This window comes from Corylus avellana, chromosome 7, assembly GCF_965113065.1.
Source record: "Corylus avellana chromosome 7, dhCorAvel1.hap1.2, whole genome shotgun sequence".
In the NCBI taxonomy this organism is placed as follows: Eukaryota; Viridiplantae; Streptophyta; class Magnoliopsida; order Fagales; family Betulaceae; genus Corylus; species Corylus avellana.
Window position 1 is genome coordinate 23127813 of NC_142496.1, and position 15040 is coordinate 23142852.

The following is a 15040-nucleotide window of genomic DNA, read 5'->3' on the forward strand; positions in this document are numbered from 1 at the left end:
GATTCGTTTTCTGGGCTTTTCGCCTTCTCTCTTTCGCGCGCACGCAAGAATATGGAAGAACCGTGTGATCAAGTTGGGTCAGGATACTCGGAAGCTCGTAACGGAAACTCAATCTAGCCAATTAGAAAAGAGCTTGGCACTTACAAAAAAAAAAAAAAAGAAAAGAAAAAGAAAAGAGCTTGGCGAGGATTTTATTTCGGGGGGAAAAAATTACTAAATTATAGCTATAAATTTATAATCATCATCAAACGACGACGTACCAGTAAAATGAAAGTCGTGACGACAATTATTTGTCACTCTTAAATACATAATCATCACGTGAGTAAGAAAGAAAATGAAAGGATGGCAAGAAAATGTTGTTAATTTGCAATTCTTTTTAACTTGTTAATTATTCGTCATGTAAATTGCTATGTAACGGTCCATATTTAGTAACTAAAAATAATAAATATAATGTGATCCATTCGCACTAATTTATAAAGGATTTATAGTAAAATCTTTAATTCACAAAGAAGAATTCAAGGAAATACAAGCCTATTACCAAACACGAGCACTATTAAACATTTACATTTAGAGATCGTTTCCTAGTTTAAATATATAAACATTCCTTCACAAGCATTAATACTCATACAAATTCCCTCTTTATTTTAAGTGAGAATCCTTTATTCGTTTGATAACATAAAAAGTCTCATTTCTCAGGTACTCTCACCCGGATAAACGCAGTTGTTATAGCCTGCAAAAGAGATATTAATCATAAGTATACAAAAATAAAATAAAAAATAATAATTTCAAAACGTAGTTAAACGTTATGTAAAATTACGAATGGTGCATTCTGTAAAACACATGGTAAAACAAAATAGTTTACACATTTTTAATTATTCATTTTTTTTCTAAATGCACTCTTAGGTGAAAGATTTTTTGCAATTTTATTTAAAAAAATTCCAAATAGCAGGCCAACCCCATTCTAGAGCATTCATAACAAACTCCCTTATTCTAAGTTTAGAGAATATGTCCAAAAAATCGTAAAAAACGTCTTACAACAGACCCCTTAAATGAATTCTAAACATTAAGATTGCTACAATGAAACTCAAAACATTGGGTTCCACTATTGCAATCTTTATAATTATTAAAATAAATAAAAAATAATTCTCTCCTCACTTCTCTCATTAGTCATGTCTCACAATTCTCTTTCATCTCTCTTCTCATATATATAATATAATTAAAAAAAATAAATATTTTAATAAGGAAAATGCTAGGTGTTCTTCTAGTGTTCTCCTGGTGTTTTTCCACTGTGATGTGACTTTTAAAATTATCATTGAATTTAAGATTATTATTATTGACTTTTAATTTATTAGTGATTTTAAAAATTACATCACAATTGGGAGGATACTAGGAGAACACTAGAAACATACCTAACATTTTTCTTTTAATAATATAAGGAATGATTAAGCGAAACTATTGAAGTATATTTTGACATAGAGAAGTAAAGAATAGTTTAAATCTTTAAATATAAGAAAAATAACAAAAGATATGCTGAAAATGCTCGAGAGACAATAGAAGTTTGCTCATAACGGTCACATTCTTCTAGAGAAATAGCTACCATAATAAAATAAAATTTACAAATTTTGAACATCGAGTATGATGACGATAGGAGGAAAGTGGCAGATGGGAAGTACAGAAAATCAATATAAAACACTTGTATGCATGAACTAGCAGCTTAAAAACATTATAGAATTAATGTCACCTAATATTCTGTGCCAAATTAATACAATAGATATTGAGGCAATCAAGAAAAATCCGTTTATCTTTTGTTTTGACATGGGCAAATTATCAAGCTCAAACAAAACTAGAATAAAAAGATTAGAGAACATACTGGGGTTGTTGGATGAGAGTGTGGCCGTTTGTGAGAAATCACAGTTCCATGGATTCCGGCCGGCAGTTTGGTAGAGGAGATTCATGGCATAAGTAGCATGAGATGGTATCGTGTTAGGTTCAAAGCAAGCCCCGCCTGGTTGGATTGGACTACAGTCGATTCCGGGCTGTCCGCAAGCATAATCCAAGTTCGTCTGCAATTGGGCATCTGATACGCCCGCCTTTGGCACGCACCATGCTCCTCCTTTTTTCGGCTTTGGTGAAGAAGGAGTAACCGGAGTAGGTGACGGAGTAACCGGAGTTGGTGAAGGAGTAACTGGAGTTGATTTTGGCGTAGATGGAGTCTTCAACAAGCAAAAGAAAAGGATTTCAAAAATTCGGCAGCCTAATTTCAAAATGTTAAGAATTTATGCATTGCATTCTCTCACCTGGCTATTCTTGGAGAGCCCAACATCATAGGTCATGGTTAGATCAGGCTTGAAGAGCCCGAAGGCTCGCTCAGAAGCAAGTCCAGGTTTCAAGTCCTCATCGTACAGGGCAAACAGATACGTGTCCACCGACGTTCCCGGCATCAATGGGGTCCCAACCTTCGACCTCAGATGCGCAATCAAGTTACCGTTATAAGCCTTAGCATTCTCAACGCTCGCCCCCGCCTCGTTAGTGTCTCCTTTGTACGGCCAACCAGTCTCCGCCACTACAATCTCGACGCCCTTGAAGCCCATGGAATTCAACGCGGATCGAACCGCATCGACCTGGGCGTCAAACATGTTTGTGTATTTGATCTTTGTGTTTGAGTCGAACCGCCCCGAGTTTGGCTGGAAAAGACAAAAGGCCAAAGTCTCCGGCCTCGTGTCGCCCCTGTATGCGAAGTACGGGTACGGATTGATCGTGAAAGGCGACCCGGTGGCATTGTTGAACGCCAAGAGCCCCTTCATCAGGTCGCCTAAACTTGGGTCGAAGCTTCCGGAAGACGGAGGCTCCGACTGCTTGAGCACCGCCATGGAGTGGACCGTCGAGACCTTGATCTTCCCGCCCAAGGACGCGCCGTTGAGGGCGTTCTGTAGGTTCTGCATCGCCGGCAGGAGCTGTTCCATGAGACCCCGGTCGCCGAAGGTCATGACCTCGTTGCCGACAGTGATGAGGATGATCTTGCTCGCAGGGTAGAAGGGCATCACGTTGGAGTTGATCCAGTTCTTGGCGAAGTTCGGGTCGGAGGCTAGCGCCGAGATGTCGCCGTTGGAGGCGCCGATGACGATTCCGATCCCTGTGTTCGCCAGGGCTTTGATTATGGCTGGGTCGGATCCGTACAGTCTGACCTTTTGTATTGAGGTGGATTGGAGAAGCTTAGCGGTGGCTGCAGGTGGCGGGAGGTTGTCGGCAACTTGCCCATAGTTCACACCGATGAATGATTGCGAGTCTGCACAAAGAGATCACACCGTTACGGCCAAAAAAAAAAAAACAGAAATGGGTTTTTGATTGTTCTCAATATTATACTTTCTTTCTCTTTTTCATTTTTTTTTTATTTCCTGTGATTTCTTAGCTACCAAACAGAGCGTTACTTCTTTGTTTTTCTCCTTTGGTCCTGGGAGGTCAATGTTCAAAGAAGCCGTTACGTTTAAAAAGCTTAAATTGAAGAAATTAAGTGACTGCTTAGGAGCACAGCAGGTGAAAGACAATGATCAGCCGGTCTCCTTAAACGAAGAAAATCAAGAATTCAGACAGAGACATTAAACTGAAGATAAACTATAGACTTACTGGCGACGTGTACAGCATGGAAAAGGCCAAGAAAGACGAAAACGGCAACGTAACGAAGCACCGCCATAGGTGAAGATGACTCTCTGTTTCGCATGTTTCAGAGTGTTCGGGAAGCTGGAAGCTAGTGGCCAGGAAAGAAATAGATGGAGACGCGAAAAGGAGAAGGGCAAGACCGTAAAAAGAGCTTTCGGTGGTGGCAAGAACTTCTGTAAAGTGTACGCTATGCACCTCTGCGCATCAAGATGGAGTAAGTGCGAGCTGAAAGTTCTTGCGTGATTTGAACGCGTGGCTTTGGAAGGGAACGGAGTCGAATTGGCGTTTTTGAGAATTATTGTGAGCTGAAAGTCGCTTTTTATCTCTGAGGTAGTTCCGCAAATGACGTGAATGCCCATGAATTGCGACCGTTGGAATGCCCCTTTCGGATGAAAAATGGGCATGTGATTTGGATCCGGTGTATCGGTTTGTGGGATTCTATTCGGGGCAACTCGTAAGTTTTATGGTGTGTTTGAAATTGTAATTTTGTAATAATAATTTATGTTTTTAAAATATATTGTAAAATATAAGGCGTTTTATATTGCAATTTAAAAAGTACTTAATTTAAAATATAAAAGAAAATATGCGATTTTTATAAATAGGCTAAGTGCTTATTTAAAAAAGCGTGAATTTAAATCAAAATCACGCTTTCGCATCACAAAATTTGATAAAAAAAAATATATATTTTTTAACATATTTTATCAAATGCCTTTATGCTTTCAAAAAGTAACGATTTAAAAAACTCAATTTTTAAAATCGCACTTATTGAAACCACAATCCCAAACGAACCCTTACAAAATTGCAGACAAGTTCAAATTGTCAAGATCTTACTCATTAGGGTAGGTAAGAACTTTTTTGACATGTCCACACAAGGGAAGGGGGAGGGGGGATTCGAACTAGTGACTTCCGCTTCATTAGGCGTGGTCCCAGCCAATTGAGCTACCTCTTGGGGACGGGTAGGTAAGAACTTATGTTAATGCTTAAGGCAATAAGGCCAGAATTAAGATTTTAGATGTAGGGAAGGAAATTAAAAAAATAAAAAATTATGGGGGTAAAAATTTTATTTTAAAGAATTATAATGATATTTTCCTTTCCCATTTCCCTCATTTGAAAATAATAATAATAATAATAATAATAATAATTGTAGGGATTTTTTTTTTTTGAAAAATTGAGAAACATTTTGAGGTTAATTTGGAGGACTTTGTTTCGCTTTAAGCGTAACTTGTTTTAAATGGATTCTCATGTTACCATTTCACATCAATGTGTTTTTTTTTTTAACTAACAAAAAAATTTATTCTTAATTTTTTTTTTAAGAACAAATTTTTCTTTGAACTATGTTGAAAAAATTTCCTCAAATTCAATCGATTAAACATTTGTTATTGAATTATATAATTTTTATATACATTTTTACTTATGTGATAAGAAATTAATAAACAACTCCCACACGCAAAAGGAGAGACAACTCCATAAGCAAAAAGAGAGAAACAACTCCATTGGCAGAAAGGCAAAGCTACGTGGGTTTTTACTTATGTGCTAAGAAATAGCAAGGTCTGTCTTTCTGGAACGTGACAAAGTTTCCAACATACAGAAGAGATTTGAGCAATATGAAAAGCAAAGAAAGAATTTCCAATTGAATGAAGCACGCTGCAAAAGGCTTCTCATATAATTGGAGAAAACATGTTACTTTAAGGAGGAACCCACAAAGGTTAGCAAACTTTAGGAAGGATGGTATAATTCATGCACAAGTAAAAGCAAGATTTCAGACAATTTCAAGCTTTCCAGTACTGGACGACTAGTAGTACTCCAAGGATAGATGCCTCACAAGAATGTTTTGAAATTGAAGTAATACTTTTAACAGAGAATCCCTCTCATCATTTATAATTTATTGTCTTTAATTATTGTTCTTACTATATCTAGACCGATTTCAACTGTTATGGAAATTACATCCTCTCTCTCTCTCTCTCTCTATATATATATATATATACAATACATGTTTACACAAGGGAAGGAGAATGGGGGATTCGAACTAGTGATCTTCGCTTCATGAGGCGTGATTCATAGCCGATTAAACTACCTCTTGAGGACCTAACCATATATATATTAGTGCTATTTATTATTTGGTAAGATGTTGATAATATGTTAGTAAAAATAGTCATTTGATCGTCACTTGTAAAAAAAGAAAAAAAAAACTATATCATTGTCACGTCATTCCAATTATACAACAGTCGTATCTAAATAGCATTATTCATATAGCACAATAACTAAACTATAATCTATAGTTTGGGTCTCTAATCTTATTAAGTTTTGTGTTCTTGTTGACAAATTTCAGTGTGAAAGCATGGGTGTTTGGATTGTAATTCATAGTAGTTGACTTAGAGTTGAGTATGGTTAGAAATTCGGATTAATACTCATACTTTATAAAAAAAAAAAATTAAAAATTAAAAATTTGTTTATAATAACATAATCAATATTGGACTGAGTTTTTCTCGAAACTTGGTTAGAGGAAATTCCTTCTATTGAGTCTATAAAATTAACACGTGAGAATCACATGTTTTTTTAATAGAATTATCTCCGACTTTGTTAATGTTATTAAAAGAAATATGTATTTCTCACATGCTTAACGAATACATGCAGATTTTATAGACTAGATTGAAATAAATTCTAGCGGCCAAAAATATTAAATTTAAAAAAAAAAAAAAGAAAAAAAAAAAACGACCTAATGAATGCTAACAACACCACCATGTGAAAACAATGTGAACAACCAGAACCCCTTTCCAATCATATACCACTTTTTGGTATAACATACCCACTCGTGCTTAAAACAACATAAAGAAGGCAGCAATGCCATTATGCCAAAACCATTACCTATACCAAAACCAACATTTGTTGTTGCATTTCTCTGTGGATTTCTTTTATATTATTTAATTTAAATAAAGGAAGTTTACAACACGAAGCAAAGATGAGTGAGAATGCCTTTGCCCTTTTGGACCAAGGTGTATTTTATAGGGAGATTTCTCCGACAACGTGTTGTTGGTTGGGGTCGCTCCTTTTTGTAATGATCCATTCAATTGCCCAGCTGGAAGCAACACGCAATAGAAAAATCAAGGCAGCAATATTATATTTATGAAAAATGCTTTAATGCAATAAAAAGATCTTTTCTTCTTATAAAAGTCATAGATGATAAGAGGTTATAGGTTTCATTCGTAGTTGTTGTGACCCCACCCACTAATGGGCCTATGGCATCTTGCCATCTAAGACTTTTACGGGAAAAATGCTTTAGTGTAATAAAAATATAATTTTTGGCCCATAAAAGTCCTAAGTGATACGAGGTCATATGCTCCATCTGTAGTTGTTGTGATCTCACCCACTAATGGGCCTGTGGCCTCTTACCACCTAAAACTTTTATAAGAGAAATGCTTTAGTGCAATAAAAATATCATTTTTAGCCCATAAAAGTCCTAGGTGGCAGGTCATAGGCTCCATCCGTAGTTGCTGTGGCCCCACCCACCAATGAGCATATAGCCTCTTGCCACCTAAGACTTTTATAGGTTAAAAATAATCTTTTTATTGCACTATAGCATATCTCTATATTAATTGTTAAGAAGATAAGTCTATTATCCTCGACCTTGATATCAAATTATTTAAACATGGTCTTGACCTGAAAACTTAAATTTATAGATTTAGTCTAAATTATATTGTATTGATCACTCACACTTATATTTCGACCCTAACCCTAACGGTAACTAAGAATAGAACTCTAAAACTTTCTAGTTTTATATAATTAAAGGATAAAAGCATAGATCATTTTTTATTTATTTTTGGTTGCGTCCTGATTAGGAGCAAGTATTACTTTTTAATTGTTCACACTTTGTATATAATCGATCAAGCTAAAAGAAAGTAGGGGAGATGATTATATATTGTCCTCACCACCTTGTTATGAACGTTGCCTTTGAAAAGTTGCCAAAGTATCTTTAACACATGGGACCTGCCAAAGCCATTTGATCCACAAAGCATCTTTAACACATTGCAATGTTCCTCACGGCCCAAGAGCAAATTTAAAAACCACAAACTAAAAAAGCAGAATCTCTTCATGATGATTGCTCGCAATCAGATTCGTCGATCTGTTATATATATATATACCACAAAAAGTATATATATATATATATTACCCCACCCTTTTACGATGTTTTGGGCCTCAATAGTCAAAGAAACCCACAACTACACATATATACCAAACACGTGTGAGGTAAATGGGCCTCATGGATTTTGTGTAATCTATAGGACATGCATAGCCCATCATAAGGTTTAGAAGATAAGAGACAAAGAAGCTGTTTGTAATTGCGTTTGAGGGGCTTAAAAGTTCTTTTAATACTCAAAAAGTCCGTTTGAAGAAAAAAAAAAAAAAGTACTCGTTTGATAAAAAAAAATTAAAAGCACTTTTAAGGGTCCAAAAAGCCTAAAAATGGTCAAGACGTACTTTTAGCAAAAGTTTAAAAATGAAACTTTTGCTCAAAAACTCATTTTGATTTAAAAGCTTTATTTCTCAAACTCAATCCCAAACAGGTTCAAAGTCAGGCAGCTTACAGGAAAAAGTAGAGGGGAAAGGGAGATTCAAAGCAGTGAGGAGTCTCTAGGCAATTTATTTTTTATTTTTTTGATATGTTCGCACAAGGGGAGAGGAATTTGAACTAATGACCTCTATTTTATAAGGCGTGATCTCCAGTCAATTAAACTATCCCTTAAAAACGAGTCTTTAGCCAACTGAATTGCTCCTCGAGTTCACAATTTTTCGTTTCTTTGTTACAAATGGAAGTTGATAACCGATTGTTGAAATTATTAAGCAAAAAATATTGATTTTTTTAGCTTAATTAAATATTTATTGTGTTGTCAATCATATACTCTAAATTATTTCAATTAATTATAAATTGATATATTAGTTTGTAATAAAAATTATAGTATTTCAAACATTTTTTTTAAAAAAAAAAGTTGTTTAGTGATCGACTGATAGTAAAAAATTTGTAATAAAAGTTAGAGTAACCTTTGTTTCAAGCCCGAAATAGCTACAAAAAAATGAACGAATATCTTATCTTTCCTTATTATAACAGGACATAAATAAATATTGGCATTAATCCAATTTCCAAATTGGAGATTGGAGTTGTCAAGAACATGAATATTGAATTTTGAATTGAGAATTGCATATACTTTAATTACCTTATGAATTGCAAACCTGCAAGTGAGCATTACATTGTAAAATTCATCGTTTACAAAACAACGCAATCGACATGAAGAAATTCCGTTAATAATCAGAAAACCAAAAGACAATATTGTTTTCGATCAAACACAGACATGCAGAAGGTCCCTGGTGATCTCCTCGATGAGTCCATGGAACACGTGCTTTTCCACGTCCCTTACAACATCGTCCTTTTCAAGCAATGCAAACACGATGTCGTTCCAACCCAAATCCCACATGCAATTCACGTCGGTATCCCTGTTGTGGACATCGATCTCCAGCATTTCCGGAAGATAATCTTCAACATCGCACGCAGGATTCCCATTTCTGCCGTAGAGTTTCAACGTGTCGAAGTCTTTGTATAACTGCTTGACCAAGTCGTCCAAGGAGCTTACCTTTATGGGTCCGATTGATATCTTCACGCAGGGATGAGCAATGAGCTCTTGCCTTCTTCCTTTTCGTTTCATCACTTCATAGCCGCAGTCCAATATGAGCTTGCTTTCTTCGTCTCGAGTACAGTCATGGCCGCCGCCGGCATTCAGAATCTCGAAAGGAATGTTTAGCATGAAAAGTGCCTCTGCTGTGTTGAGGAATAGTTCACTTGTTATCAGTATCTTCTTCAGGCAGTTTTCACTCTCTGTCAATGGCGGCTCTTGCATTCCTGATTTGACCATTTTCTGGTGTTCCGGTTGTGAGGGGTAAGAGATGTCTACATACAACAATGTTCATCATTTGTTCACATATTTATTGACTGAACAAGTATGCCTACAAATATTGAAACTTTCTGCTAATTCTCTGCTCTGCTTTTTGGTGGAAAAGAAAAGTAAACATATCTATTTCTGGAAGTTGGATACTTATATTGAAAGCATAAGGCTTTTCTTACCCCTTGATGTAAATTTTGCCTTGAATTCATCTCCACCAAAAACAGGTACTTGATCTTGCTGATCTCTACTGATTGTTGGGACCGTTCTTTGACTCTGCATAACACTCAATGAAACTCTTGTGAGCTTCCTATTGAATTGCAAAGGTAACATGCTTTGTAGACGATGAAGAAATAATAGCTATACGATTGTCATACAACTTAAATTAGCACTTGTAAACAAAAAATCAAAGGCCAATTTTTCCTGCACGGCGTCTCGGTTGCATGGCAGTCGTATAGCAAACTACTAAATAGTATTACTCATAATAGCTAGATGAGGTTTATAGGTAATGAAGCTTTAAGATCTTAATTACACTTACGCTGGCATTTGAAGGCAGAGTTGGTTCTTTTAGTCTTTGGTATCCACCTCCTGGAGGACTGTACAAATGGGAAGCATGCTCAGCTTCTTCAGCTAGTTCTGCCACATTCAATTGTTGGATAATTGATGCTGATTTGTTGGATTTGATGATATGTGCTCCTGGAGGACTGTACAAATGGGAAGCATGCTCAGCTTCTTCAGCTAGTTCTGCCACATTCAATTGTTGGATAATTGATGCTGATTTGTTGGATTTGATGATATGTGATTCTGCTTCTTTAGGCCTGCTGATTCTGACTTGTTCTGCTGATCCTTTGTAACCACTGAGTTTGTCATACATTCTTGGTTTCGCTTCTTGCAAAATGGAGCTCTGATGTTTTAGTGGCCTTGCAAAATTGTGCAGTGTTCCATTTCTTCTGGTTGCTACTTCATCAATCTTTCGAGGCGTCTCGCTTTTATGTGCTTTCGTGCTTTTCGCCTTCTGCGGCATGGCTGGTATGTAAAGAGGCTTCTCCTCCATAACTGGCAGAATTCGAGCTTTTCCTATTCCTGATTCAGGCTGCATGTCTCTTGGAGAGTAATTTTGATCTGAGTTCCTATTCATTAAAGACTTCATGTGGAAGTTTAAGTCTCTAGAATTTTCCTCGTTGACCAGATCTTCATGGTGTCTGCCAGTTGGAAACCCTTCTGATTGAGTTGCACGAACAGCTTCTTTAGAAGCTCTCTTAGTGTGTGTGGCTTGGCTCATATGTTGATGCTTCTTTTGCAAATTTATTTCACTTCCTCTTTGTTTACTCCCCTGCAACTTTTGTTTTGCACTCTGCTGCTCCCTCTCTTCTCCATGATTCTTTTCTTCTTGTTGCTCAGGTTTCTGGAAACTATACCTTTGCTGATTGTTGTTTGGCAGAAGCTTGCTTGTATTTGTATATCTCTTTTCTGTTTGAAGCATGCTTTCTTTGTACCCTGCTTTTCCTTGCAATGTCACTGCAGCTTCTGATCTTTTAGATGCCTGTGCTTCCATCTGCTGCCGATGCTCCCTTGCAATTGGTTCCTTGGTGTTGCCCATTCCTGTGCCCTTCTGCTCTCTGTGCTTTATATCATCCTGTCTCCTCTCCTGAATATTCTTTCTACTTCCATTATTCTGATTTGGCATGCTGCTTTGCTGCTTTTCATTTTTGCTGAAGGCCTTCTCCGAGCTTGTCCCTGGTTGAATTCCTTCCAAATCTTTCTGGGGCGGTTTCCTTTTAGCTTCCACCACTTTTTGTCTTTTGGAGGGTTCAAGATCTTTGGTGTCTTTAGTTTTCAGTACAGCATTCTTGGTACTTCCCTGTAAGGCCACCCCTTCTATTTTTTGCTTTTGTGTCGAATCTTTCTGTCTGGCTTGCTTTCTATCCAAGTGTTGTGGAATTTCATCCAGCCCCATTAGTTTTGCAATAACATTTGGAATCCTCCCCTTTTCTGCGTTGGATCGAGATGAACTTGAGTGATTCCTCTGTTCTGGGAATGCAGCAATGTGAGAAGCAGATCTTGAAGTTACTAGAGCTTGATTTCCATGGTTGTAGTTAGCAGCTTCAGTAGGGTAAGTCAGGAAGTTATGAAAATGGCTTGAGGATTTGTCAAAGGAGAATCTTGGCCGGCCAAGTTGCTTCTGCTCGGGTTCTCTGACAGTGTTGTCTTCGTTGTCTTCATCATCCTCCAGCAATATGATCCGATTTTTCCTCTGTGGGCTTACCATGTAATCCGAAGCATCTTGCAAGTTTACAAGCATCCTGAGAGACTCTTCCAAATCCATGGCTCCTTTCAAAAGTTCCTTCCCAATTTCTATTGAATATCTATCAAAGTTAAGGCCACTAGAGCAGGCTCTTAGAATCTGGTTTAGCTTTTCTGCCCCTTTTGATATTTCTTTAATGTGGAGGTGAGAGAGATTGGGGAAGCCACTACTTGAAGACCTGTGCCTGCCTGCACTGCTTCTCTCCATGGATCTCCTACCAATTTGGTTTAGGAAACCCAACACTGAGTTATTGCCAGAGGAATCTGTTCTGCGTAGCATTCCTCCATTTTCAATGGCAAAAGCCAGAGCCATTGACAGATCTCCTACTTGTTCTGAGCTGCGACCTCTGGCGTAAGGAACAATCTGTTTTGAACCTTCTTCAATGATGGATGATCTATTGCTTCCAGTAGACCTATTGTTGTGCATGTTTGTTGTTCTGGAACCCATCTGCATAAAATCAAACAATTGATTAAAGGAAGTTCCTGCCATCTGCTTAAACTATATTACAAAATAGATTGCACCGAAGTTGGGTATTTTAACTTACATTTTCATGTGCTTTTATGCTTCTGGATCCTTTATGAGTTTGCTTGGAGTATGTATAAGCACCTGCACATACAAAAGACACAACAATACAGGATATAACTATATATCCAGTCCTAATTAACCACACAATGTCTGAACTCAAAACAGCATTGTATTGAAACATTAACATGTATGTAGTGCACGTGCATGCAATATAATACTACACCTACTTCTGTTCAAAGTGAGAAGAAATCTCTCTCTATCTCTCTTCCTTGGCAAATATATCTCCTGTCTTCTTCTTTTTTTCTTTTTTTTTTTGGTTGAATTTTATAGTTTCCCTAACTTATATATATTTATTGTTCTGGTTATACAATGAGTTGGAGAAGTTTCCATCTTATGGAAAGTGAGCTGTGGACATTGAATAGACAATCATGGCCTTTTCCCACCATCTTGAATTCAGTAAGTTGAAATACCTGCTTTTTTGTCCCCCTTCCCCACAGAAGAAAAAAAGAAAGAGTAGACAGAGTAAACTCCCATCAATGTCCTAGTTAGCAAGACAGTCAGTGATGTCAGTGTGTGTCACTTTTTTCAGAAACCCCTTGTAGACACTGTAAAATCACTAAAGATTGATTAATTTTGTGTACATGGTTAACTTGATGATACCCGATAGATCCGGAACCGAATCAAAATTTCTCGGTTAAAAGCATGAACGAGGAGTTAAGTCTAATTTTTAGGCCCATATGTACATATTGGCCTAGGAGAAAATTTCAAAACCAGGCCGGCCCGTGGTTCCGTCCCTGCAAATATATGATTGATCTGTATACTTAAGAATTTTTAAAATTTTATCTTTAAATTTTTTTAAAATCAGAATCATCTGGAAGTAAAATAATCATTCATGGCCCATTTCTTAAGTTCTCTAGGAAACAAGTGAAGTAACATATGAAAGACACTTCAGAAAGTTCTTTCTCTGAATATTAACATTATTTCATGCTCTTAATTTGCTTGTGTGGTACAATATAAATGCTTGGATACCTACCTACAGCCATTGAGTTTGAACGGTTTGAGCTTTGAGACGCAGCTATTCGTTCCTTTCGTGACCGGAGATCATCCAACAGCTTCTGGGCAAAATCTGATCTTTTCGCCATGTTGGGGTTGCAGAGGAATCTCCCAATCTAGCACCCTTTCAGCAGCAAAAATGGCAGAATGTGTTTACATTTGTTTTACAGACAAGAGAGAGAGAGGAGGAATGTTGGGATTGCTTTGTAGATGGAGGGATTCTTTCAGAGTTGGGTGGGGGGTGGAAGTCCTGTCCCAAGCTATCTAGTTGAGTTTTGAAAATCTATCCTCAAAGATTGACGTGAACGTTAGCTCTCTCTGTCTCTCTCTCTTGTTGTCCTAGCTTTTATTCTAATGCAAGCAATGGAAGAGGTCTCAAGGGGCTTCTATTCCAAGCCTCTTTATGAGCAGCTTTCTTCTTAATCTTTTTCTATATTTTATGTCACTCCCCTGAGAAGAATCATCACATTTTGAGCAAGATTCCATGATGATTCAAGAAGGAGAGTGGAGCTGTGGAGGAGTGGGTAAATGGTTTGGTGTGCTGGAGAGACAATTAGTGAAGTTGGTTTGTGGAGAGAAATCTAAGTCGTTGTAAATGTACACATTGATGATATTAAGTTGGAATTTTGGAATCTACTATTTTGAGTCGGTGGACTGTCTTTTCCTGTCAAGAAAAGGCATCATATGGAGTGGAGAGAGAGAGAGAGGGGGAAAGAGATAGGACAGTTTCTTTGCGTGAATGAATCAATTTGTACAAATCCTATGAACTTAACTGTCTACATCTAATTTACAATTGCTTGTGTTGGGTATATGGCTTTTAGTGAGCGAAGTGTCTCGCGAGCAAGTTCAGGATCGGCTCGCATAAGGTCGACTCGAATATTAAATGGAGCGTTTCGTGAACATAAATCATAGCTCGAATATTAAATGAAGCTAGCTCGGCTCGACTCGGCTAAGCTCGTGAGCAGCTCGTATAAGGCTCGAATTGGTAGTTATTCACATAATTCCTCATATTAATATTAAAAATTGATGATTTTTTTTTTTTTTTTTTTTTTTTCTAATAGCATCATTTTATTATAAAATTATGCATATCCTTTCTCTTCGAAACCAAGTGCCTTGTTGTATTGACTCGAGCTCTATACTTCGCTAGCCAGACTAAGCAAATGCTCATATGCAAACTGGCTTCTTGAGCTGTTTAAGAGTACTTGAAGTTTAAATTTATAATAAAAAAATAAATTAAATTAAATATAAGAGCCAGCTCGTGCACTAGCTCGGCTCGGCTCGATTTATTTTGAGCTCGAACTCGATTTTTTTGGCTTGTCCTTAAGCTCGGCTCAAATTCGAGCTCGAGTAAAATTTAAACAAGCCGAGCCCAAACAAGAAAAGTTCGCTCAAGCTCGACTCGTTTACACCCCTAGTTTGGTAGAAAATATTGTTTTTGTATTTTGTTTTGTTTTTTTTTTTTTTTTTCTCAAAATAAAAATATTAATAAACAATTCAAAACACAAAATGTCAACCTAAATATATATAATTTTTTTCTCCTGCAAAATCCTTCCCATTCTTGACCACCGAG

At 37.0% G+C, this 15040-nt stretch overlaps 2 protein-coding genes across 2 annotated transcripts; both read right to left on the minus strand.

The window, feature by feature from the left end:
- Window positions 1-433: 433 nt before the first annotated feature.
- Window positions 434-3951, minus strand: LOC132184378 (Glycosyl hydrolase family 17 protein). Its single transcript, XM_059597997.2, has 4 exons — window positions 3625-3951; window positions 2298-3286; window positions 1871-2213; window positions 434-730 (listed from the first exon to the last, which is right to left on the minus strand). The coding sequence occupies exons 1-4, from the start codon at window positions 3716-3718 to the stop codon at window positions 693-695; spliced, it is 1464 nt and encodes a 487-aa protein (XP_059453980.2). The 5' UTR covers window positions 3719-3951; the 3' UTR covers window positions 434-692.
- Window positions 3952-8970: 5019 nt separating this feature from the next.
- LOC132184663 (uncharacterized) lies at window positions 8971-13610 on the minus strand. The gene is made up of 5 exons (XM_059598380.2): window positions 13451-13610; window positions 12437-12498; window positions 10126-12339; window positions 9770-9863; window positions 8971-9595 (listed from the first exon to the last, which is right to left on the minus strand). The coding sequence occupies exons 1-5, from the start codon at window positions 13557-13559 to the stop codon at window positions 8991-8993; spliced, it is 3084 nt and encodes a 1027-aa protein (XP_059454363.2). The 5' UTR covers window positions 13560-13610; the 3' UTR covers window positions 8971-8990.
- Window positions 13611-15040: the final 1430 nt, after the last annotated feature.

Bases quoted from the DNA above. Each gene is read 5' to 3' on its own strand.
- LOC132184378 (XM_059597997.2), bottom strand. From the start codon at position 3,718: ATGCGAAACAGAGAGTCATCTTCACCTATGGCGGTGCTTCGTTACGTT. The intron at 3,287-3,624 runs GTAAGTCTATAG...CTCTTTGTGCAG, and splicing joins CCATGCTGTACACGTCGCCA to ACTCGCAATCATTCATCGGT. The intron at 731-1,870 runs GTATGTTCTCTA...TCTCTTTTGCAG, and splicing joins ACTCTCATCCAACAACCCCA to GCTATAACAACTGCGTTTAT.
- LOC132184663 (XM_059598380.2), bottom strand. From the start codon at position 13,559: ATGGCGAAAAGATCAGATTTTGCCCAGAAGCTGTTGGATGATCTCCGG. The intron at 12,499-13,450 runs GTAGGTATCCAA...TTGTATGTGCAG, and splicing joins TTCAAACTCAATGGCTGTAG to GTGCTTATACATACTCCAAG. The intron at 12,340-12,436 runs GTAAGTTAAAAT...GATTTTATGCAG, and splicing joins GCATAAAAGCACATGAAAAT to ATGGGTTCCAGAACAACAAA.